This window comes from Protopterus annectens, chromosome 10.part0, assembly GCF_019279795.1.
Source record: "Protopterus annectens isolate FY-2018-M chromosome 10.part0, PAN1.0, whole genome shotgun sequence".
Classification (NCBI taxonomy): domain Eukaryota; kingdom Metazoa; phylum Chordata; order Ceratodontiformes; family Protopteridae; genus Protopterus; species Protopterus annectens.
The window spans coordinates 1,814,184,462-1,814,209,646 of NC_056744.1; the positions used below are offsets into that span (position 1 = coordinate 1,814,184,462).

Consider the following 25,185-nt stretch of genomic DNA (forward strand, 5'->3'; position numbering starts at 1 on the left):
ATTCAAACAATTCAACATTACTATTGTGACATTCCATAAAATGTAAAGCAATGGGGCTAGTTAATACTCTTTTTTTAATATCTCTAATATGTTCTTGCATTCTAGTTTTAAATTTTCTTTTTGTCTCACCAATATAATATAATTTACAAGGGCATCTAACACAATAAATAACCCCTACAGAATTACATGAAAAGTTATTATTAGGTCTAAATGAAATTCCATTAATATTGTCAAAATATGGTTTTACATATTTACATATATTGCACTGGCCGCAAACATTAGTACCTACTATAGAAAAATTATTATTATATACCTTATCTAAAGGAGAAATATAATAAGAATTAATCAACTTATCAGATAAATTTTGACCTCTTTTAAAAGAAAATTTAGGAATAATTGGAAAGATCTTACAAAGATTTTTATCTGAAATCAGAAATTTCCAAAAGTATTTAATAATATCCCAGATTTTGTCACTATGTATATTGCAAACAGTGACAAAATAAATATCTAATATTTCCTGAGTAGAAATCATTGAACAAATATTATTCCCACTAGCAGAGCTAACCTTTTTCATAAAAGGTAAAAAACCACTTTCTTCTCTATTATTACTAATCAACAATTTATTACCCTTTCTAAAATTTATTTTATCCATTAATTTATTGATACAAAGATCTAATATATCAATACTATATCCTCTTTTCAAGAACATAATAATACTGTCATAAATGTTCTTTTCTAAATCTAATTCATTATTGCATAATCTAGATAATCTGATAATTTCTCCATAAGGAATAGCAGATAATGTATGTGGGGGATGACAACTAGTTCCATAAAGAAACTGATAACCATCCGTAAACTTACGGTATACTGTAGTGTGGACCTGATCACCTACCACTCCAGTTAACATAATATCTAAATAATGGATTTCACTGCCAAACTGTAAACCATCAAAATGTAGGTTATATCTGTTATTATTAAGATCAGAAAAAAACTCATAAATATATTCTCTACCACCTCTACAAAGAAAAATCAAATCATCTATGTAGCGGTAGTAACACAAAACATAATTTTTATAAAATTTATTAGTATATACATACTCTAGCTCAAATTTACCCATAAAAAGGTTTGCATACATGGGGGCAAAAGATGCCCCCATAGCGGTACCTTTTAATTGATGGTAGATAACTTGATTAAAACTAAAAAAATTGTTAGAAAGGCAGAAAGAAGTAAGGTCCATTATATAGTGGGTGGTGGGATTATCCCCCAAAAAATATAATAATGCTTGCAGACCATCAAGATGATTAATGTTAGTGTAGAGACTGACAACATCTACACTAACCCAAAACATATCATCTGTCCAAGTAATGTGACTTAATTTATCAATAAAGTCAAAAGAATCTCTAATATAGGATTCTAATTTTTGTACATAAGATAACAGATAATTATGAACAACTATACCCATATTCCGACAAAAATAGTTACTGGCCGAGACAATAGGACGTCCAGGTGGGTTATTCATATTTTTATGAAGTTTGGGGAGACAGTAAAAAGTAGCTAAATTACAGCTCTCCAAACAGAATTTTTTATCAAGGTCATCCTTAGAAATATATCCCAATCTTACACCCTTATCTAATAAAGTAGTACATTCTTTCATGGCAACAATATAATTATCATAATCACTAATTTCATAAGTAAATGGGTCACATAAATGTTCCATACACATGTCTAAATATTGCTTATTGTTCAATATTACAATTTTATTACCCTTATCAGATTTTTTAATGACAATATCCTGTCTACTAGAAAGATTTTTCATAGCCTTCCATTCATTTTTGGTCATATTAAATAACTTTAGATCATTCCTACATAGATTAAACATTTCTTGTACCGAGAAATGTATCATTTCAGAAAAATGAATAATGTTAGAATTATTATATGGAGGAATAAATCTACTATGAAAATTAATACCCTCCGTATTAAGTGTAGAATAAGCTTGTGAATATAAAGAAGGAAAAAGCTGCCATGGATCCTATGACTTGAAGAAGCTCTCTTGTTGAGACTTTGCTTTGACAGAGTATCACCTGGAACTGAAGCCTCACTCTCTGGAGTCTGTGAGCTGGGAGTGACACCAGACAGGATCGGCTGTCGAAGACTGCTCCGATGAATTCTATCCCCTGGGCAGGAGTAAGGCTGGATTTCTCCCAGTGCACAGTTATTCCCAAAATTTCTGCCAGAGAAAAGGTGTACTGCAGGGCTGTTACCAGAAGATGCCTGGTGGGGGCGGTAAGGAGCCAGTCATCCAAATATGGAAACACCTGGAATCTTTGCAGTCTCAAGTAAGCTGTAACCACTGCCATGCACTTTGTGAACACTCTGGGGGTTGTAGAGAGACCAAATGGCAAGGAACAAAACTGGTAATGAGTGGCTCCTAGCCGGAAGTGAAGTAGACACCCTCTGCCTCGATAGGGGCATCTTCCAGAATTGTTATCCCCTCTGCCCCTGGGGGTATCATCACCACATGCAGCACGGAAAGCACTCTGAGATTTTTTGTGCCACATCTTCCCACTACTCTGGTTCCTGAAAAAGAATGTTGAGAGTTGGAAAAATGTATACCTACAGCAGACAGGGTTTTACTGCCCTGCTCACACCTGGCCAGAGTTGTCCTTTACCTTGGAGCCAGACAGGGAAGATGCTTCAATAGGAGCATTCAGAAAGGAAGACTTGAAGGGATCCGTGAGGTCACAAATGCACATTCAGGCATGACGTCTCATAACTATGCCTGAACCCTCAGCTCTAGCTGCTCCTCTTCGGTTGATCATGGATGAGTTGGAGATAGATTCCAGGGTTGCAAGCTGTGAGGCAACTTTGTCCCTTACCTCGTCAGACACCTGTCCTGCGAGTGTTCCAGACAGTTCGGAGATCAAGTCTCTCTGGAGCCTCATAAAATGTGCCAACTAGTTCAGGGACTGAATGGCAAAGGTCGCTGATGCAAAGACTCGTTTCCCCAATCCGTCCACGGCCAGGGACTCTCTGTTGCGTGGGTGGGCAGTAGGACTCTCTTCAGCTAGATCCTTTTTCATGGCCACCGCCGCCACCACCATAGCATCGACCGGTAAACCTCTGGACCAATGTGGGTTTTCCTCGGGTGGGGAAAGTATCTTGGGTCTCCAAGGGATTGTCTCAACAGAATCAGGGTTCTTCCAGGCGCGCTGCACCAAGAGCTGTACTAGCGTGTCTGCAAGCGGGGTCACCCAATAGGTAGATGGCCGGGCATGGAAAGCCTGCAGGAACACAGACTCCCCAGAAGAAGGATTAGTGGGCCTGCAGTCACCCCTCTGTTTCAGCATTTCAAGGATGTCTCCGAAGGAGACACCATCAGGGGGTGACTGTGGGGACCCTTCATCATCATCGAAATCAGTGTCCTCTGTTAGAGACTCCTCAGGCAAGTCTACGTGCTTCCTCTTGAGCATCGCTTCCATGGGGCTTCCTCAGTGGGGGCTTCTGAGGATGATTCGAAAGAGTGGGTACCTTGTACAGGGGGTTCCTGCGGCCCTCCTGCCCGGTGTCCTGGGGAGGTGGCCTGTGGCAGCTGTAGATAAGGGGGAGAAATCTGGGATTCTGATGTTGGCACAATGCTTCCAGAAGCAAGTGCCCTCTCCATTGCACGGAAAGCAGGTCCTCCCAAAGAGGGATGGGAGCCTGAAACAGAGAAGGACAACCTCGGAACCGGGGTCACACCCCACTCTGTCGAACCCACACCCAAGGCTGGAGCCCCAAGCAGGACTGGTACAGACAAGGCTCCAGGCACTGAGGACGGAACAGAAGAAACACTCGGAATTGTACTACGAGCCAAAGAGCCTGAAGCCCAATCACGGGTTTGAGGAAGGACTGGTTTAGCAGGAACTGAGGACCAAAGGGACAGTCCCAGAGCTTCAGTGAGGACCACTACAGGGGCCGAGATGGGGGTTCTAAAAGGGACGTCAGAGCAGGAGGCTTTGGAGCTGGAGTGGTCAAAGGAGGAGAATAGGATGGAGTCCATGGAGAAGTCAACCCAAGTCCTGTAGGAGGATGGGTCCTGGAAGGTGTGGGTATCCCCCTGGCTGCCAACAGCTGATCCACAGGACGTACCACATCAAGTTCTAAAAGGCTCCTGGTGGATCTAGTGGATACTCCCGATGCAGAGTCAGGATGATCTACAAACAGGCTATACACTTGACCTAGAAATGGATCTATGGACGGAGAGTATTGGGTCCATGGTGCTGAATCTACTGGCACTGATGTCTCAAGTTTGGAGACAGGAAGCAATGGGGTCAAATCCATTCTTGTCGGGGCCGTAAAAGAGCGTGGTGCCACTCGGAGCAGATATAGGAGGTTCAATCATCATTGCAGAGACTGGCATTGAAGGCATGCACTGTGCAGAAGTGGCACCCGGTTCCAAAGTCATAGTAGGCGAGGTCTGAGACAGTATCGGAGCCGAAGCTGGCGCCAATATAGTAACATCGGTAGTAGCTGGAGCAGATGAGGTCAGTGCCGACGAGGCAGACTTATGCTCTGAAGATAGTTTTTGCACTTTAGGTTTCACAGACTTACCCTGGCCACCCGAGGGTGAAAAGGGAAATGAATGTGGCCTTTTCTTATCCTTCCTAGGTGGGGTTGAGACCTCCATTGCAGAAAAGGCCTCTGAAAAGGGCGACTTAAGTAGGCCCTTCAGAATTAACTTATTTTTGCACTTGTTCAGAGTGCACTGGCTGAAACTTTGACAAATCACACAGGAAGGTTGCACCGAAAGATGGGGCACCCCCAAGCAATAAACACAATCATCGTGAGAGTCACTATTCGAAAATTTACCTTTACACGAAACATAGTGCTTGAAACCCGATGTACTGTTCTTATCAGACATCATGAAAAACTAAACACAACAATCAAAGTCTTCAGAGGAAGATGTAAATTCTACTTTCTCTATGTCTAAACCTATCTAAATACACACAGTATCTATCAAAAGGTCAAAAACACACAACCAGTCAGAAAAGGAAAGGAGAGAAGAAATACCAGCCATGGTATTCAAGGAATATCACAAGGGTAGGGGAGAAGGCTGTACCACCAATGGTATTTAAAAGACTACCAAATGGATAAAGTAGAAGAGAAGAAGGTCTAAAACTAACTGTATATATAAAGAGTAATGAATATAAATCACAAACGACAAAAAAAAAGACAATTTTTTTCATAAGATATCAAAAAGTTTCCACTTAGCTGAGAGCTCTTCCGACTTGGTTCCCTGGGCACAGAACTAAACCAATCAGTGATGAATGGAAAAAAAGATTAACAATATCAGATGAAATATTTTTAAAGATTTTTAATGAATAAAGAATTATGTAGTTGAATACTTAAATTCATATGGAAGAAGGAAGATAGAAGAGAATTAAAACACTGGAGACCAATAGTATTAAATAATAATGATCACAGACCAGTACCACCACAGATATCAGATTACAGACCAGTACCACTGCACATATCAGATCACAGACCAGTACCACCGCAGATATCAGATCACATCACAGACCAGTACCACTGCAGATATCAGATCTCATCACAGACCAGTACCACCACAGATATCAGATCACAGCCCAGTACCACTGCAGATATCAGATCACATCACAGACCAGTACCACTGCAGATATCGGATCACATCACAGACTAGTACCACTGCAGATATCAGATCACAGACCAGTACCACTGCAGGTATCAGATCTCATCACAGACCAGTACCACCACAGATATCAGATCACAGACCAGTACCACTGCAGATATCAGATCTCATCACAGACCAGTACCACTGCAGATATCAGATCACATCACAGACCAGTACCACTGCAGATATCGGATCACATCACAGACCAGTACCACTGCAGATATCAGATCTCATCACAGACCAGTACCACCACAGATATCAGATCACAGACCAGTACCGCCACAGATATCAGATCCCATCATAGACCAGTACCACTGCAGATATCAGATCTCGTCACAGACCAGTACCACTGCAGATATCATTTCACAGACCAGTACCACCACAGATATCATATCTCATCACAGACCAGTACCACCACAGATATCAGATCACAGACCAGTATCACCACAGATATCAGACCACAGACCAGTAACCACTGCAGATATCAGACCACAGACCAGTACCACTGCAGATATCAGATCACATCACAGACCAGTACCACTGCAGATATCAGATCACAGACCAGTACCACTGCAGATATCAGATCTCATCACAGACCAGTACCACTGCAGATATCAGATCACAGACCAGTACCATCACAAATATCAGATCACAGACCAGTACCACCACAGATATCAGATCACAGGCCAGTACCGCCACAGATATCAGATCTCATCACAGACCAGTACCACTGCAGATATCAGATCTCATCACAGACCAGTACCACTGCAGGTATCAGATCATAGACCAGTACCACCACAGATATCAGATCACATAACAGACCAGTACCACCGTAGATATCAGATCACATCACAGACCAGTACCACTGCAGATATCAGATCAAAGACCAGTACCGCCACAGATATCAGATCACAGACCAGTACCTCCACAGAAATCAGATCACATCACAGGCCAGTACCACCACAGATATCAGATCATATCACAGACCAGTACCACTGCAGATATCAGATCACAGACCAGTACCACCACAGATATCAGATCTCATCACAGACCAGTACCACTGCAGATATCCGATCACAGACCAGTACCACCACAGATATCAGATCTCATCACATACCAGTACCACTGCAGATATCAGATCACATCACCGACAAGTACCACCACAGATATCAGATCACATCACAGACCAGTACCACTGCAGATATCAGATCTCATCACAGACCAGCACTACTGCAGATATCAGATCACAAACCAGTACCGCCACACATATCAGATCTCATCACAGACCAGTACCACTGCAGATATCAGATCACAGACCAGTACCACCACAGATATCAGATCACATCACAGACCAGTACCACTGCAGATATAGATCACAGACCAGTATCGCCACAGATATCAGATCTCATCACAGACCAGTACCACTGCAGATATCAGATCACAGACCAGTTCCACCACAGATATCAGATCACATCACAGACCAGCAATACCACTGCAGATATCAGATCACAGACCAGTACCACCACAGATATCAGATCACATCACAGACCAGTACCACTGCAGATATCAGATCACATCACACACCAGTACCACTGCAGATATCAGATCACATCAAACACCAGTACCACTGCAGATATCAGATCTCATCAGACCAGTAGCACCGCAGATATCAGATCACATCACAGACTAGTGCTAATGCAGATATCACATCACAGACCAGTACCACCACAGATATCAGTTCACAGACCAATACCACTGCAGATATTTCACGGATCAGTACTACCGCAGATATTATATTTGTTTTATTTGCTTGGAAATGGATCACAATGTCAGTCAGTGGAATCACAAGTTAGTTCTTCAGTACCACAACCTAAGACATGATTGATGCCTCCACCTGTAATGGAAACAGTCTTGTACTAAGACCAGACAGAATTCTAGGATAATGATCCCAAACAGAAACAGGATAGGAAAATGTTAAGGGAAATGAGGCCCATGTTTCTTTGCTATGCTTGTTGCACTCAACATGTCATCCTGGTCCTCAATGTTCGACTTGCATGAGGTTAAATGGAGATCAGGGGATGAGTTACTATGACAGTGGGATTGCAGAGCCAAGACAAAGCTCATGGATGGGTGTACACTGCATACTAAGGCCCTACCTCAAAACAGAAAATAATGGAGCAAGCTATTACCCCAACCCCTGCTTCTATGAGAGGTAGACTCCTCCTCGTTAAAATGAACACACAGATGCTAAACAGGGCATGAAAATTCCATGCCTTACAACTCTGAAGGGTATCTAATGTTTGCAGTCATACAAATGCACAGAAATTTTCTTCTGCTTTTACTTTGAAAGCTTATGGCTTTGGAAACTGAATACTATTCATGCTGCCACAGACAGGCACACACACTTTACTGAACACTTACTCCAGCCTTTGAGGAAAAGTTACCTGGATAGGCTGCAGTGAGAAGGCTTTCCCAACCCCTTCTGCCACGTGGACAAACATCTGAAATGAGAACAGTGAAAATACAGGTGAGAAAGCATCCATTTCTTGTTATAAATCAGCTGTGAGAGATGTGCTGGAATAAGCCGAATTGAATAAAACAAGCAGTGAATTCTGAATGGGGTGAGACAACATGCAAACTGTAGGGAACTCCACTGACATGTTAGTAATAATAAAGCTTTATAAAGGCAGCTGCGTTACCTTTTTATGCAGATAATATACTAAGAAGTTATGTACCTACCATAACGTTCCATGTTAGTTGCCTTCTTCTCGCCTTCTTTCTTGCTGGTTGGGTTCAGAGCAGATCCTCGGCTCCGACTCGGCCATCTTCAAAAGCTCAAGAGCTGCTTACTGGCTCGAGGCCCCCCTATATCCCATGATGCCTGGTGCTAGATACCCAGATCTCGTTTGGTAGACCTAACTACAGACATAATAATAACAACTATAATAATAATAATACAGTAAACCTGTAGTAGGATGCATGAACCTACTGGAGAGACTGATAGTGAGAACTAACAGCCAGAGAAGACTCAGCCAAGTGATAAAAAAGCATAAGGAACTCTTCTCGGTCTACTAGGATAGGGGAATGGAGGGTGGGACGCAAGAAAGAAGGTGAGAAGACAACTAAAGTACAGTTTTGTACCTACCATAAATGTAGATGTTCGAGTGCTAATACAGCTGCAGTAATCACAGATGGGTTTTCAGCCATCAGGCGGTCCCTCGGTCGGCCGAATTCCAAAGTCTTGGTCCGGCGTCGGTTGTCGTCGCTTACTCTTCTGACGTCAGTAAGGCCAGAGTATATAAGACACAGCCGACGCCATGTTCTTCAGTCTTTCTTGCCCCAGATGTCAGGTGCCCCCAAAAGGAAGGCAATACATAAATAAGGCTTATCTACATATGCAAGGAATGCAATGTAATGCAAAATCAGTGTAAGCAAGCAAATAAAACATAGCAGGATAACCCAGTCAGGTGGTATGAAGAGGTTGTTAGGCCCCATGCCTTTACCAAGTGGGGAAGGAGGGAGGGAAACCTGTACTGCAGCTGTATTAGCACTCGAACATCTACATTTATGGTAGGTACAAAACTGTACTATGTTCATCGTGCATACAGCTGCAGTAATCACAGATGGGTAGAGTCCCAAAGCTATGCATAGGGTGGTAGGTACTATGAGGAACTGGGTTGAGCCAGAATGCCCTGCAAAACAGCAGTGGAAAAGCCTGCTCTTGTTCTGGAATATAAGGGTTGGTGGTAGTGTTTTGTGAAGGTATGTACAGAACTCCAAGTGGCTGCCTCCAAAATATCCTTAGTAGGAACGCCTCTGAGGAAGGCTGTAGAGGTGGCTGTGGCCCTGGTGGAGTGAGAAAAGATACCAGTAGGGACAGATTTCCCATGATAGGAATAACAAAACCGTATGCAGTGGCCAATCCACTTGGAAATGGTCTGTTTGGTAACTGGTTTCCCTTGAGCCCCTACGGCATAGGACACAAAAAGTTGTTCTGATTTCCTGAAGGACTTAGTTCTGTCCAAATAATAATGAAGCTGCCTATGGATGTCTAAAGTGTGAAGCAGCCTCTCCCCTTTGTTTTGAGGGTTAGGATAAAAGGTAGGTAGGTGTATGGCTTGATTTAAGGCTACCCTGGATACCACTTTTGGCATAAAAGATGGGTTGGTACGAAGGGAAACCCTGTCCTGATGGAAGATGAGGAAGGGCTGCACCGCCATGAGGGCCTGTAGTTCAGAAACCCTATGAGCTGAAGTGATGGCCAGAAGGAAAGCTGTTTTCCAAGACAAATGTTGCAGATCTGTTGAGGCAGCAGGTTCAAAGGGAGGCAATGTTAATTTTTCTAGTATGTAATTAAGGTCCCAGGCTGGTATTGGTTGCTTCCTTGGAGGTCTTATATTCTTAGCCCTCTGAGGAACTGTCAAGAGTGGGTGAGAGAATAAAGGAGGATCCGTGTTGAATTCTGCAGAAATGGCTGAGGCATGTATTTTTATGGAAGAAAATGAAAGTCCACTGTTCAGCAGTTCAGCTAGGTACTGTAAAACCTGAGGCAAGTTCAATTTTCTAGGGTCCTGGCCTCTTTTCTCATTCCAACAGCAAAATCGCTTCCATTTTGCGGAGTAAGCTTTTCTAGTAGATGGTCTTCTGGCCTCCAAAATGACATCCTGCACCTCCTTGGAGAGTAGGGACTGTTGTGGTGTCAAGGAATTTTCCATGCAGCGAGGTTGAGTGTTTTCAGCTGACTGTGAAGAGTTTTGTAGCTGTTCTGAGTCAGTAGGAGAGGCATTAGAGGCAGGGACCAGGGAGGAGTATGTGTTAGGCTCCTCAGGAGTGGATACCAGTGTTGCCTTGGCCAATCTGGAGCAATCAGTATCATCCTCGGTTTGTCTGTTCTTGCTTTCAAAAGCACCTTGGGCAGAAGGGGCAGAGGTGGGAATGCATAAACTGTCCATGCTGTCCAACTGAATGAAAGGGTCCCACTTTCCAGGCCTTTGGATGAAAGGTCCTTGAACAAAACTTTTCAGTTGATGGTTCCTGTGGGAGGCAAAAGATCTATGTCTGGCCTCCCCACGCTTGGATTATCTCTGTAAACACCTGAGGATGTAACTTCCATTCGTGTGGATCTGTCATATTTCTGCTTAGAGTGTCTGCCAGTGTGTTTTCCAGTCCTGGCAAGTACTGTGCTTGAAGTTCGATTTGTCTTTCCAGAGCCAAGTTCCAAAGAGTCATGGCTAGTCTGCACAAGGGGTATGAATGTGTTCCTCCTTGTTTGTTTATGTACCACATTACTGTGGTGTTGTCTGTTCTTATCAGTAATTGTCCTGGATGCAGGAAGTCCTTGAAAGCTGTAATTGCATTTATTACTGCTAGCATTTCTTTTGATTGATGTGAAGGTGCTTTTCCTTTTGGGACCATCTGCCCTGAATGCACCTGTCCTTCATGTGCGCCCCCCAGGCGTAATCTGAGGCGTCTGTGGTTATGACTTGTTTTGCTTGAGGCTTGCAGAATGGAAGGCCTGTGTTTACTTGACATGCTTGGGCCCACCATAGAAATTCCTTTTGCAAACATGGAATTATTGGTATAATTGCTTCCAAACTGTGACTGTGTTGAGACCATAGATTTTTTAGGTACCATTGAAGTTTCCTCATATGCAGCTTTGCACATGGGATTAGCAGAATGCAAGATGCCATGAATCCCAGAGCCTGCAGGATTTTCCTTGCAGTAAGCCTGGTACTTTTTGCTAGTGTTTTGAAGTACTGAGATAGTTGCCCTTGTTTTTCTGGCATAAGATATGCCATCTGGGTGTTTGTGTCCAAGTTGGCACCCAGGAAGGTTATTTTCTGAGATGGTGTTAGTCTTGATTTCTCCTTGTTGATGGTATATCCCAGAGAAAGCAGTAACCATGTCACATATGCCAGATGTTCCAGTAGTATGCTTGCTGTCCGCTTGGATCAGGCAGTCGTCCAGATAAGGGTAAATTTGTATCCCTTGAAGTCTGCAGTAGGCAATCACTGATACCAGGCACTTTGTGAATACTCTGGGCAGTAGATAAGCCAAAGGGCAATGCAGAGAATTGATAGTGGATTGAACCTGCAAGAAATCTGAGGTATCTTCTGCAGCTTTGTCTGATTGGGACATGCAGGTATGCCTCCTTGAGGTCCAATGTTACCAGCCAAAACTCCTTGCCCAGCATGGGAAGAAGTTGCTGTAATGTGAGCATCTTGAATTTTGGCACGAGTAGGAATGTGTTTAGGATGGATAAGTCCAAAATGGGTCTCCAGTCGGTTCCTTTTCTTGGTACCAGAAAAAGTCTTGAATAAAAACCTTGACCTTGTTGGTGTGTAGGTACCTTTTGTATAGCTCTCATATTTAGGAGCTTTGAAATTTGCAGTTGTGCCTCTGCCCTTTGATTTTGTGGCAGGTTTGGCATGCTTCTCATTTCTGGAAGAGTGTGAAATTGAAATTTGTAGCCTCTGTTTATAATGTCCAGTATCCATTTGTCTGTTGTGACAATATGCCAATTGCTTGCAAATAATGCTAGTTTCCCTCCAAAAGGTGCTGTCAGCTGAGACTTGCTTGGCATGGAAATGAGGGAGTCATTGGGTTTGCTTCCTGTATTATTGTGCACTGTCTTCACCACCTCTTGGTGCTGGAGATTGCCACTGTCTGCCTCTATATGATCCTTGTGATTGCCCTCTGCCCCTTGTGCGTCTGTATCTACCTCTTTGGGGCTTGTCAGTGGCTGGAAAGGACCAGTTCTTTGAAGGCCAATTTCTGCTAAAACATGGTGGTTGGACCTGTAAGAAAGCCTTGACAGTTTGCATAGATTTGGCTTTTTCTTCCATTTTCCGTAGTATGTCCTCAGCATTAGTACCAAATAATACATCCTTTTGTAAAGGAGCATCAAGAAGTTTAGCTTTCACATGATCAGGTAAATTTTGTTCCCTAAGCCAGGCATGTCTGCGAATGACTGATCCTGTAGCAGCCACTCTACTGGAAGCCTCTAGGGCATCATAACCACATTGTAAGGTGTGTTTACCCACTTGCTCCGCACTATGCCTCATATCCTGTAACTCTTTTAAATCTGGTTGTTCAGGTTGAGACATTTTGTTCCTTAATTGTGATAACAGAAACTGTTGATATTTAATCATATGAAACTGACAATTTAAGGCCCTCATGGCTAGGGTGGCCGAGGTATATACCTTTTTACCCCACCTTTCTAGAGATCTGGATTCCCTTTCTGCAGGGAGTGGATTCTTGGCAGTGGAGGCCTTTAATCCCTTGGGGCCTTGTGAAACGGTTTCAGGGTCAGCATTATGACCTTTGTAGAGAAATTGGTGAGAGCTGGGTACTCTGTAATACCTATCAGGTTTTACTGGTGCAGGAGGCAGAGAATCAGGGTTAAGGCAAGCCTCCGAATAGACATCATCCAGTACATCCAAAACAGGGGGTATAGCCAGAGGTCTGTGCTGAGGTAACCAAAGAAATTCCCTAAGTCTTTTCTTGGAATCTGAAAAGTCTTGGCCTTCCCAATGGAAGTGTTCCCTCAAAGTGTGCAAGGTTTCCCCAAAGGAAAAATCCTCAGGAGGGGATACAGAAGGAATGGACTGTTCTGCATCCGAATCCTCAAAAGGGGAGTAAGAGTGTTCCTCTGCATCAGAATGTTCTGATAAAATGGATCCCTGATCAGAAGAGGGAGATTCTTCCTCCACTCTGGGTCTCTTGTCAGGAGGGGGCTGAGAACCTCTGATAAGAGTAATTAAATCCTCAGCCATTTTAAGCATCTGTTTCTTAGGCATGGGTCCAGGAGATGGGCCCTGTGCAACAGGCCTCGTGGGATGCCTGGCTGCTTTGGATTTAGTAAAAGCCTTTACTGAAAAAGAAGATGAGGGCCTAAATACACCATGGGTGGAGGTGGACCTGTCCACATTAGTAGGCTCAACATTAGCAGGGGCTTCGGTTGTAGTCTGGGAAAGGACCGAGGACCCAGCGGTCTCCAGTACAGAGAACACCGCCAAAGGAGTGTCGTCGGTAGTCAGGGACTGCAAAGGCGTCTCGCTGAGAACCGGACCACGTGTAGCCTGTTTTGAAGTGGTGTCGGCGGGGACCGCGGGTCTCGCGTGTCGGTCCTTTTCCTTGCGTTTTTTGGACAAAACGGTAGTCGGAGTGTCCGACGACATCTTATAATCAAAAGCTTTACCAAAGTAGTGTTGGGCGAACTCCGCCCGACGCTTGATAGTGCGTTTATTGAAGGTAGCGCAAAAGCGACAGCCCGAGACGTCGTGGTCTGGGCCCAAACAAGGTATGCAACGGGAATGGAAATCCTTATGCGGTATTTGCTTCCCACAAGAAATACAATTATTAACTTTTTCTGACATCGGTCTGAGGACAGAAAGGTTTCCCCAACGGGGTACTTAGCTTTAAAGAAGACTTTGGTTCCAATTTTTTTCGTAATTCAGGAGCTGGCCGACCGGCACTTGCGAACTGCTTCTGCTTCGGGCACCGCACGGCAAAAAAGACTGAAGAACATGGCGTCGGCTGTGTCTTATATACTCTGGCCTTACTGACGTCAGAAGAGTAAGCGACGACAACCGACGCCGGACCAAGACTTTGGAATTCGGCCGACCGAGGGACCGCCTGACGGCTGAAAACCCATCTGTGATTACTGCAGCTGTATGCACGATGAACATCATGGAACGTTATGGTAGGTACATAACTTCTTAATATTAAGTTGTCTATCTCGCCTTCATTCTTGCTGGTTGGGACAGCGTCCCTAGCACTTCAATCCTGGGTGGCTCATTGGAACAGACTCTTCAAGAACAGTGGAACCAAATTCAGCTCGGCTCCTGGAGGCCACGTCCAGCTTATAATGTAAAATGAAGGTATGAGGATTGGCCCATGTAGCTGCCACACAAATAGTTTCCATTGGCAATCTTGCCTGAAAAGCCACTGAAGTAGCTAAAGCTCTAGTGGAGTGACCTTTTGGTTTAGCAGGAAGCTCTTTATTCCTTAACTGATATATAAATGTAATAACAGATGTCAACCACCTAGATAAGGTTACTTTGACACCTGCATACCTTGTTTACCCTCAGCATAGGACAGGAACAACTGGTCTGATTTTCTGATTTGCTTGGTTCTATACAAGTAAAAGCGTAATTGTCTATGAACGTCCAACTGATGTAATTTGTATTCGGCTTTGTTGGAATAATTTGGAAAAAAACACAGGCAGGTCAATGGACTGATTCAAATTATTATCAGAAGCAACCTTTGGAAGAAAGGAAGGGTTAGTCCTAAGAGAAACCCTATCATTATGAAAAACTAGATAAGGAGGACGAACACAAAGAGCCTGAAGTTCAGAAACTCTTCTAGCCGACGTAACTGCAACCAGAAGAAGGGTTTTCCAAGAAAGAAACTTCAAAGAACAAGAAGCTGCAGGTTCAAAGGGGGGCAGTATCAGGGAAGCTAAAATCAAATCCAGATCCGACGGAGGCGGGGGATCTCTTACTGGGGGCCTAAGTAGAGTGGTCCCTTTAAGAAAGGCTTTACAAAGCTTATGGGACATGATGCTGGTATCAGATAGGCCCGTATGAAAGTTTGAAATTGCAGCTAGCTGAACTCTGATCGTGGCAGAAGAGGATCCAGCTCGAAAAAGTTCCGCTAGAAATTCAAAAATATGGTGCACAGGGGCTGAAAAGGGATCTATATTCCTGGTCTCTGCCCATAAGGAAACACGTTTCCACTTACTAGCATAAGTTTTTCTAGTGGTAGACTTATGCAAGGATAAGATGATTTCATGCACCAAGTGGGAGATGTCCGGAAGCCTGGCTAAGGTCGGAAGCGGAGCAACCAAGCAGTGAGCTGGAGATATTAAAGAGATTGGTGCAGCCGCCTGATTGATGGATCAGGAGGTCTGGAAGTGGGTCCAGGGCTGCTCCAGAAGGTGATGATGCAGGAATGGGAACCAAATTTGTCGAGGCCAGTAAGGGGCAATGAGGATCATCTTGCATCCCAATGTGGTAGCTTTCTGAATTAGTTTGGGAATCAGGGGAAATGGAGGGAATGCATAAAGAAGTCCCTGAGGCCAATCGTGAACTAGAGCATCTCTGGGGAAGTGTCCGGGAAGAGGGAGGAGAGAGAAGAAATTGTCGCACTTGCTGTTGAAGGGGGTGGCAAAAAGGTCGCAGCAAGGCTGACCCCATTTGCGGAAGATTTTGTCCGCCACAGTCTGATTGAGAGACCACTCGTGAGGCATGAGAATTGCTCTGCTCAACCTGTCTGCTATAACGTTGGACTTCCCAGGGATGTGCGCTGCTATCAGAAACTGTTGGGAAGAGATCGCCCACTGCCAAAGTCTGAGTGCTTCTCGACATAAGGGATAGGACTTGGTTCCGCCTTGCTTGTTGATGTACCACACTACTGACATATTGTCTGTTTGAACTGCAATGGTCCCGGTGGGAAGAGAGTTCTGAAGAGCTTTCAACGCTAAAAGCATGACCATCATCGTCAAGACGTTGATATGCAGATGGTACTCGTGAGGCTGCCAGGTGCCTTGGACTGTTCTGCCCTGAAAATGCCCCCCCCCCCCACCTGATCAGGGAGGCATCCGTGGTCACCGTAGCTACTGGAGGAGGAAGAACAAATGGTCTGCCCTGGTGTAATGATGGGGAAACCATCCACCACACAAGTTGGTTTTTGCATGACTGTGTGATCATTATCATGTGAGACACTGGGAGTTGCTGGAAGGACCATTGTGTGTACAGCATCCACTGAAGAATCCTCATGTGAAAACGTGCAAGGGGGACTACTATGATAGCCGCTGCCATGAGACCCAATGTTCTTAGGACGAATCTGGCCTGAATTTTTTTGCATCCTAATAAGACCTGCACATGTCATCGAATGTCTAACACTCTGTCTACTGGAAGTCTCGCTGACATGTCCTTTGTATTTAAGTTTGCGCTTATAAAGGTGATAGATTGACAAGGCGACAGTGCAGACTTTTCAAAATTTATTGTGATGCCTAGTTTGGAGCAAGCTTGGATGGTGTAGTCTCTGGCTTGCAGCAGGTGATGCCTGGTGGTTGCAGTAAGGAGCCAGTCATCTAAATATGGAAACACCTGGAATCCTTGCCATCTCAGGTGAGCGGTAACTACTGCCAAACATTTGGTGAACACCCTGGGGGCTGTGGTGAGACCAAAGGGCAGAGCTCTGAACTGATAATGACTGGCTCCCAGCCAGAAGCGGAGGAATCTTCTGGAGTGTCTGTTCATTTTGATATGGTAGTAAATGTCCTGAAGATCTATGGAGCACATCCAATTGTCCTGACCAAGAAAGGGTAAAATGGACTGTAACGTGACCATCCGGAACTTTGTTCTTTGAACAGACCTGTTTAGTCTGCTGAGATCCAGAATGGGTCTCCAGTCCCGTCTTTTTTGGTATCAGAAAGAAACTTGAGTAAATTCCGGATCCTTGCTGGTCTGCTGGGACTGACTGGACGGCTCTTTTTCTTAGCAGTTTTGAAATTTCTTGAACTGCTTGATCCCTTAGATTGGGTGGAACATCTGGAAGGGATTTGTTGGCAATGTAGGGAGTGCGAAAGAAGGGGATTTTGTAGCCTTCAGATATGATACACAGTACCCATTTGTCTTGTGTTATACTTTGCCAGGCTTTTGGGTACAGCGATAATCTTCCCCCGACTACCTCCGAAGGTGGACAGCCGGGCAGCACCTCAGAGATGCTGGAAGGGCTTGTCAGAGAAAGATTCTCTTTGGCCCTGACTTTGCGGACCCCCTCTTCCCCGAGGGCGGCGTCTATTGTTGTTCCCTCCTCTGCCCCTGGAGGGGAACTCTCTACGTGTGTCAGGCACGGCTCCCTGGGGTTTCCGGAACCACATCTTCCCACTCTTCTGACCCTTGGGGTATGGTCTTGAAGGAGTGGAAAAAAAGACTCCGACAGTAGAGAGAGAGTCTTGCCTTCTTGCTCACACCTGGTAAGGGTATCCTTCACCTGTGGTCCAAAAAGAGCAGAATCATCAAAGGGGGTGTTGGTGAAAGACGCCCTGAAGGGTTCTGCAAAGTTACATAACCGCATCCAAGCATGCCTCCTCAAGGCCACAACTGTGCCTGCAGGCTCTACTTGCACCATCGGCTGCATAAGAGATGAGCCGCATGGAGGAGTTTACTACCAAATTAAGAGTCACCAGCTGGGAGGCAACCTTAGCCTGGGCCCCCGCAGCTGATGGATCTTGAAGGGTATCTCCTAGCTCTTTGAGGAGATCCCTTTGAAGGTGGGTAAAATGGCACAAGTAGTTCAGCGACCTCATGGAGAAGGTCGCTGAGGAAAACATCCGCTTCCCATATCTGTCCATCGTCCTAGATTCCTTATTAGGGGGATGGACAGACGAAGAAGTTTCAACCAACTCCTTTTTTGTGGCCACTGCAACCACCATGGCATCAATGGGAACACCCTTGGTCAGAAATTGCTCGTCTTGTGGGGCAGTAATAAATTTTGTGGGCCTGCGGGGAGTTGGTTCCATTGTGTCTGGAGCTGACCACGCCTTTCGAGCCACCACAGACATCAGTGGATCGAAAGGCGGAGACACCCAGGAGGTGGAGGGTCGGGAACCAAACGCTTTCAGGAATACCGACTCATCCTCGGAAGCGTTAAGGGTAGTCCAGTTCCCCCTCTGCCTAAGAATCTCAAGCATGTCTGAGAAGGAGACGTCCTCAGAGGGGGATCTCGGGAACCCTTCCGACTCCTTCAAGTTGGTATCTGAAGTGACAGACTCAGGGGAGTCAACATGCTTCCTCTTGCATTTCCTCTTTCGAGGGGGTCCTCTGAATGAACGGGGGAGGCCTCGGAAGAGGAAGATACACCCAATGGGGTGCCCTGGAGTGCTTGTTCCCCATGCTTGGGGTCTGGAGGAGGGGCAGAGGCAGGAGCAGGCACTATGGGGGGAAGAGCCGATGAGGCTGACTGTGAGGCTGACTCAGATGCCAGCACACTCCTCATGACCTCGAAGGCGCCTCTTCCAGATATCGGAGAAGGCTCCGAAGAGACCGGAATCCTTCCCGGCTCCGAGAGAGACTGCTCTGAAGCCAATGTAGGAGCCAAACTCACCTGCACCGAAGCTCTGAGAGGGAGAATGGGGTCGGACAAGGGTCCAATGCCACTTGCCCCCTCGGAGCCGACGAGGGAGTCCTGGCACCCAGATCCCTCCAAGGACGGCACCATGGAAGAGATCGGAGCCGACGACTGAACCGAAAGGGTAGGTATCGGTGCCAATGGTCCCACGATCCCAGCCTCAGCATGCTCCGGCTCTGAGCTCAAGGGATGAGTTGAAGGAGGAACTACTGCAGAGACAGGTAGAGCCGAACCCTGATGAGGGGGCTGGATAACATTTTAGCCAGGGCCTGCGATTTTAAAAGCCTGCTCACCACTCTCTCCAAATCATGGTCAGATAGTCTAGATGACAGAGAAGAGTGGGATCAGTGACTTCGCTCGGATTGCAACAAGGGCAATCCCGGAGCTGAGTGTATCGACTCTAAGGATGGTGATCTGGAGTATTTTCGACTCCCTGACGGTTCCGACAAAAGAGTCGGGGCCGACTGGGAGATAGGTACTTCGGCTCCAGTGGGAGTGGGGGAGGGAGGGGAAAACCCTCTAAGAAGAAAACGAGTTTTCAAGGGGAAATTAAACACCAAATACCAACAAATACTACAACTATGTATGAACACTAAGTATTCTAACTAATAAAATACAAAAAGTTCTAAATATATATCAATAAAGTGAAAAAATACGACCTGAGCCAGTAAACGCAACCTCGTAGCAGAAGCAGCAAACGAGATCAGGGTATCTAGCGCCAGGCATCATGGGATATAGGGAGGCCTCGTGCCAGTAAGCAGCTCTCGAGCTTTTGAAGATGGCCGAGTCGGAGCCGAGGATCGGCTCCGAACCCAACCAGCAAGAATGAAGGCGAGATAGACAACTTAACATCTTATGTTACATGTCTGGGTTTACTTAAATAAAAACATAATCCAAATATGTATTTTTTTTCTTTCCATTCCTGAGCCAAAATACAGAAGTTTGATCACTTAAGTCTCACTACTGGATGAGAAATTAGATAAAATACTACACATCTTACTACTGTAGCATATAGATAATCTGAAGCAGAGTTACAGCCATTGCAACATTTCTGTTTTATGAAACAGCTGTGTGAATGTAAAAGGTATTAAAACATGCATGCATGTATATAATGTATACACACACACACACACACACAATCATACACACACAGACACACACACATATACACACACATACAAATATACACACACACACACACATACATATACACACACACACACACACACACACACACACACACACACACACACACACATACATATACACACACACACACAAAACCCTCACCTCCAGGTACTCCAGGTCTGTTTCCTTCAACATTGTGGCCACATTGTATATCTGAAAATAAAAAGATGTTTAAAAGGAATAAGTCGACAGGAATGAAAAATGCCAACTTGCACTCCTACACTCAAATTGATTCTCTGCTGATAGTGAAGATATGATCAATCCTTTAAAAGCTGACGTCAGTTACACCACACAGACCTTGACTTACATCAGACATTTGCCAAATGAACACAGTTCTACACCAAACTACTTGTTACTACTGGTACATCAGTGACCATGAAGAATTTTTTGTACTAACATTAGTAGTTACAACAGGGCATTTTAGGTACAACTATTTTTTTAATCTATATGTTTATTTCATTAGTACAACCTGGAATACTATCATATGAATACTATCATATATCCTTGTACCACCTCAATCCCACTTTCAATTACCATGCTTAACCCTGTCCAGTACCACAAACTGATGAATTCATTTTCACAATTAGCTGATGTCAAAAGTGACGAAGATACAGGGCCGTCACTTGTAGTCTGAAGCAGCTAACAGGTTTGCTCCTAACATTAGACCCCAAACAGCAATAGTATACTACAGTGGATGTAGCTACATCCCACATAGTTACTACCGCACAAGTTCATGAGGTCTTCTGTCACTTTACATTCCCTCTGGTACTGAGGTACAGAGGGGTAGAGCCCTGACTGTGACACCCACGACCTTGGTTTGACAGGTAAGAACAGGGTGGAAAGGACTGGTAGTTTGTCAGCTCATCCTCTCCAGGAATAAGAGCTGGGATTTCTGTCTGCAGTTCAACACCACCTGGTGATGGGGGTGTGCCATGACTGCAAGACATGTGGTCATTAAATTCAATATTACAAGACATGTGGTCATTAAACTCAGTATTAGACAGTATGGCTCAGCTCACTCATGCAGTGTCAAATGATTTGAATGATGTCAGCCACTCCTCCCAGTTAGGGTATCACAAAGATTCCCTGCAATCATGATAACATATAGGACTCAGAGGCTCTGCTCTATGTTTCCCCCATCCCCTCCCGACCCTACATTCAAGGAGGTCCCAGCCCTGATGGTAACACTAGGGACACTAAACTTAGCCAGTAAGAGAAGTAGATGGCAGCTGAAATGTATGCAGTGGGGAAGCCCCCCAAAAATATATATTCATAATTTATATCCCCTGCAAGCTGATGCACTCCAGGTTTGGATATGATGCGACCTTTGCAGTGCTGACGGCTTATAATAGCTAGATATCACCAACTCAATCTGACCCTCGACCTTCATGCAAGGTGGGGGTAGCCAGCAGCATACTCAGGAATGAAATTCTGTGTGAGCGGGCCAGCATTCCTAGGATACTTTGCTACATAAGTCAATGCTCAGCACAACTCTGACAGTCCAACAACAGTAACTAAGGCCATATTCCTCAGATTATTTTCTATGACACAGGAATGAGAAATAGAAGTACAGAGATAAGGAAAACATTAACACTACGAAAGACATCCACAAACAGTTTTACACAAAACACTAAGGGGATAGTTTTCTAGGGCAATGACAATACAATGTTTGTCAGCAGCAAACGAGTTTGATACAGCAATATTTATTTTTCTTTATTTATTTATCATTTTGTTAACTGGGAAAGTCTGACTTGGAACTAAGCCAATTTTCAGCAGAGGCCTGGGGAGAAACTCTCCAGATGCATGTCTTTGCAACATGGGTGGAAACCGGAGCACACGGAGGAAACCCACACGAATGCAAGGAGGACACGCAGACTCCACACAGAAGGCACCCCTGCCGAGACTCGAACTGGAGAACCTCTTGCTGTGAGGCGACAACATTACCGCTACACCACTGCGCCGTCCAATGAATAAAAATGAATCAATAAAAATGTCACTCTGAGTCTAACCTCTTGTGGCTCATTTGCCTTGGGGTGTGTGTGTGTGTGTGTGTGTGTGTGTGTGTGTGTGTGTGTGTGTGTGTGTGTGTGTGTACTGGCTTGGAAGAGGCTCGATTACAAACACTGTGCTACTAAACATACGTTCTCCAAATCTGGAAAACCTTGGCGGGAGTATATTAAAGAGGTTTCCCCACATTGTGGTCAAGTATAGGGATGTTTGTTCTCTACAAAAAAAAATTTGCCAAGCATCAATCAACCATGAGTATAGACATTGTTAATGAAACAGCAGTGAGTGCCTGGAACTTGAACAAGTTGTGGTCGAGTTATTTTAGTAGCTCCAGAGAGGACTGTACAGCCCTGGAGTACTCCTTATGTCCAGTATGGTAATCTGAATACTTTTATGACATGGTACAGACACTTGGACATTCTTGTGTGACCTGCTGTACTGCTGATTACTGAACATTTATGAATGACCAATTAGAATGAGGCATGAGGAGGGGACTACAGACAGATGATACCGGGTGGGCTTCCAACAGAAGGGAAGTTAAACTTTCACTCTAACCTGAATAATAAAAGGAATACCTGTTCCAGGTTAGTCTTTCTTAAAGAGGGCATTCACTAACAAATGTGCTATTCTGGGCAGTAACCATTGGTCATGACATGCAGGATTAAATATACCTGTATTATGTCTGTTGTAGTTCTGGACAATGCATCACTATTAATAATGGTGTCTGAATGCAGCAGATTTGATAAAACACCTCTTGAATTTTCTCAACTTTGGCCAGAGCTAGCCCATACTCGGGGGGGGGGGGGGTCAGCAGTCCCTGTTAGGAACCACAGAGTCCACTGGTGGCAAAGGAGGAGAAGCAGTTTGACTTCAGTGAGATTTTGTGTATGAGAGTTGTAGAACATGAATCCCTGTAAAGGTACTTCTGTACAATTCTTATGCCATCCTAGCAGAGATGGGATTAATAGTGGATTATAATATGGGCAATTTGGGGGAACATCCAGGGCCCACAGCTCCAGGAGGGACCATGGCCAGCCGTTCAGTATAAAACAATTAAATAACTTTACTCTAAAAAGTTTTCTTATGTTCGATCCTGCTGTCTTTATTTAAATAGAGTATGTATTGAACATAATCACAATGAAATACAAAAATTAGTATTTAAACCAAAAAAATGTTAAATGCCACCATGAGTTTCTACTTGTGTGTGCATATCATCTGTGCACATGCAGCACAATCAAGTCACAGGATGAGCCAAGGACAAGTGTGTCTTTATTTTCAGTAATTTGGTTTTCGCATAAATAAAAATGAAAATAAAATAAAAGAATAAATAGCCATTCAGCAGTGTGGCCTTTTTTCATCAGAAGGCCATGATTCACTGCCTCATCACTTGTAATGACTACAGGCAGTTACACTCCAAAGTACATCTGATTGTTTTCAGGTTTAGTAGCAGCATTAGTTTAGCTGTACCTGCGATGCACTACATGGTTATGAAGGGCAGTTGCAGCTTTAGTACGTTGCAGGGGATGGAGTCAGGAATCAAACGCAGTTAAGTCTCGATGCTAAGCTGTTGCTAGGTGCATGCTTAGCATATCTTTAATCCAGCTGCTTAAAAGATTTGTTCCTTTAGAACGTGGATGGACATTTACAATGTGAACAGTGATGACTTTACAGTTCAGCTTGCTCTGCGTCACGTCAAATAAAACTGGCTGAGCTTTGAACAATTTCTCATTGCCTTGCTTTTGTATTCCTGATGAATAACTTTTCCAGACTGACTCTAATGTACAGTTTCAGGTCACTGAAGCACAGCTCACATCTTTTCCGAGATTTATTTTTTTCAGAACGCCTTATATGCCTTGGCTCTTGTAAAAGGTTTGATTTTCTGGTAAATCATTCAGGATTACAGTCAATAACAGCAGTCAGAATTTCATGTTTCTTATGTTCAGGAAAGGTATGTCGATAAATAGCCAACAGAACACGTTTTGTAAGTGAATTAAATTGTCCCCATTTCTGGGCCCTTATCTCTTGTTCATTGCATTTTTTTTTATTTGTTTTGACTTTGTCCCTGATTCTTGAACAAAACAGCTGAAAGACATGGAGTGAAGCTGTACATAGACAGTCCCAGAAAAATAATCAGAAGGAAAGCTGAAAACTGCTTGGCAATCTAAAACATTCTTGGTTTTACTGGAAGGTTGATGTTTGCATGAAATGGAAATGTGTGAGTGTAGCTCTTTAACCATAATTTACTTCCCTACTGTTATTGTCAAGAGTTACTGTGTGGGAATATGATGGCGATAGTTATTTGGGAGGAAAAGTTTACATTAACATATTTCTGCTTTGTTTAAGTTTGCTTTTACACTAGGCCCCTAGAAGTCCTAAAGGCTTACCATGAGTGGGAGCCCTTAACATGCCCAATTCCCACACTCACAGTAAGCCTCTACAGTTCCTAAGCCACTGAGGTTTTCCGCTGGCACAGGAGTTAGCATGGAGACTGGTCCTGCTGATTGAACATCATGCTAACACCACAGTCCAGGGGAGTAGCTGATGCTATGTATGAGTACTTTGGCAGCTAGAAACTGTGTTTGTGAAATGGAAAGGACAGTTTTGTACCTACCATAAATGTACATGTTCGAGTGTATACACTGCTGCAGTCATTACACTTGGGTTATCCTGCCATCAGGCGGTTCCCCACTTGGCCTGAGTTCCAAAGTTTTGGTCCGGCATCAGTTGCTGTTGCCTCCTCCCTGACGTCAGTCCGACAGGGGTATACAAGATGCAGGCGACACCATTTTCTTCAGTTTTTCTTGCCCCAGATGTCAGGTGCCCCCAAAAAGGTAGGCAATTCAAACTGCTAATAAAATATACATAAGAAAAGCAAACAACAACTTTCAGTTACCAGCAAATACTCCCCATAGGTAGTAAAGGGTAGAAGGCATAGGTACGTACCAGCAAGTAAGAGGGGAAGGAGGGAGGGTAACCTGGACTGCAGCAGTGTTTACACTCGAACATCTACATTTATGGTAGGTACAAAACTGTACCATGTTCATCTTGTTACACTGCTGCAGTCATCACACTTGGGTAGAATCCCAAAGCTGAGGTAGGGTGGCTGGTTCTATAAGGCATTAGGGGTGGCTATAAGGCCCTGCAGCACAGCAGTGGCGAAG

General features: G+C 44.3%; 1 protein-coding gene across 7 annotated transcripts in view; it reads right to left on the reverse strand.

The window, feature by feature from the left end:
• The window catches only part of LOC122814053 (RING finger protein 112-like), a 590,764-nt gene that overhangs the window by 185,235 nt on the left and 380,344 nt on the right, over nt 1–25,185 (reverse strand). For all 7 annotated transcript variants that reach the window (XM_044086656.1, XM_044086657.1, XM_044086659.1 and 4 more), the window contains 2 exons: nt 20,120–20,170; nt 8,134–8,190 (listed from right to left, as the gene is read on the reverse strand). In XM_044086656.1, coding sequence (XP_043942591.1) covers nt 8,134–8,190; nt 20,120–20,170 — 108 coding nt within the window. The remainder of the gene's footprint in view (nt 1–8,133; nt 8,191–20,119; nt 20,171–25,185) is intronic.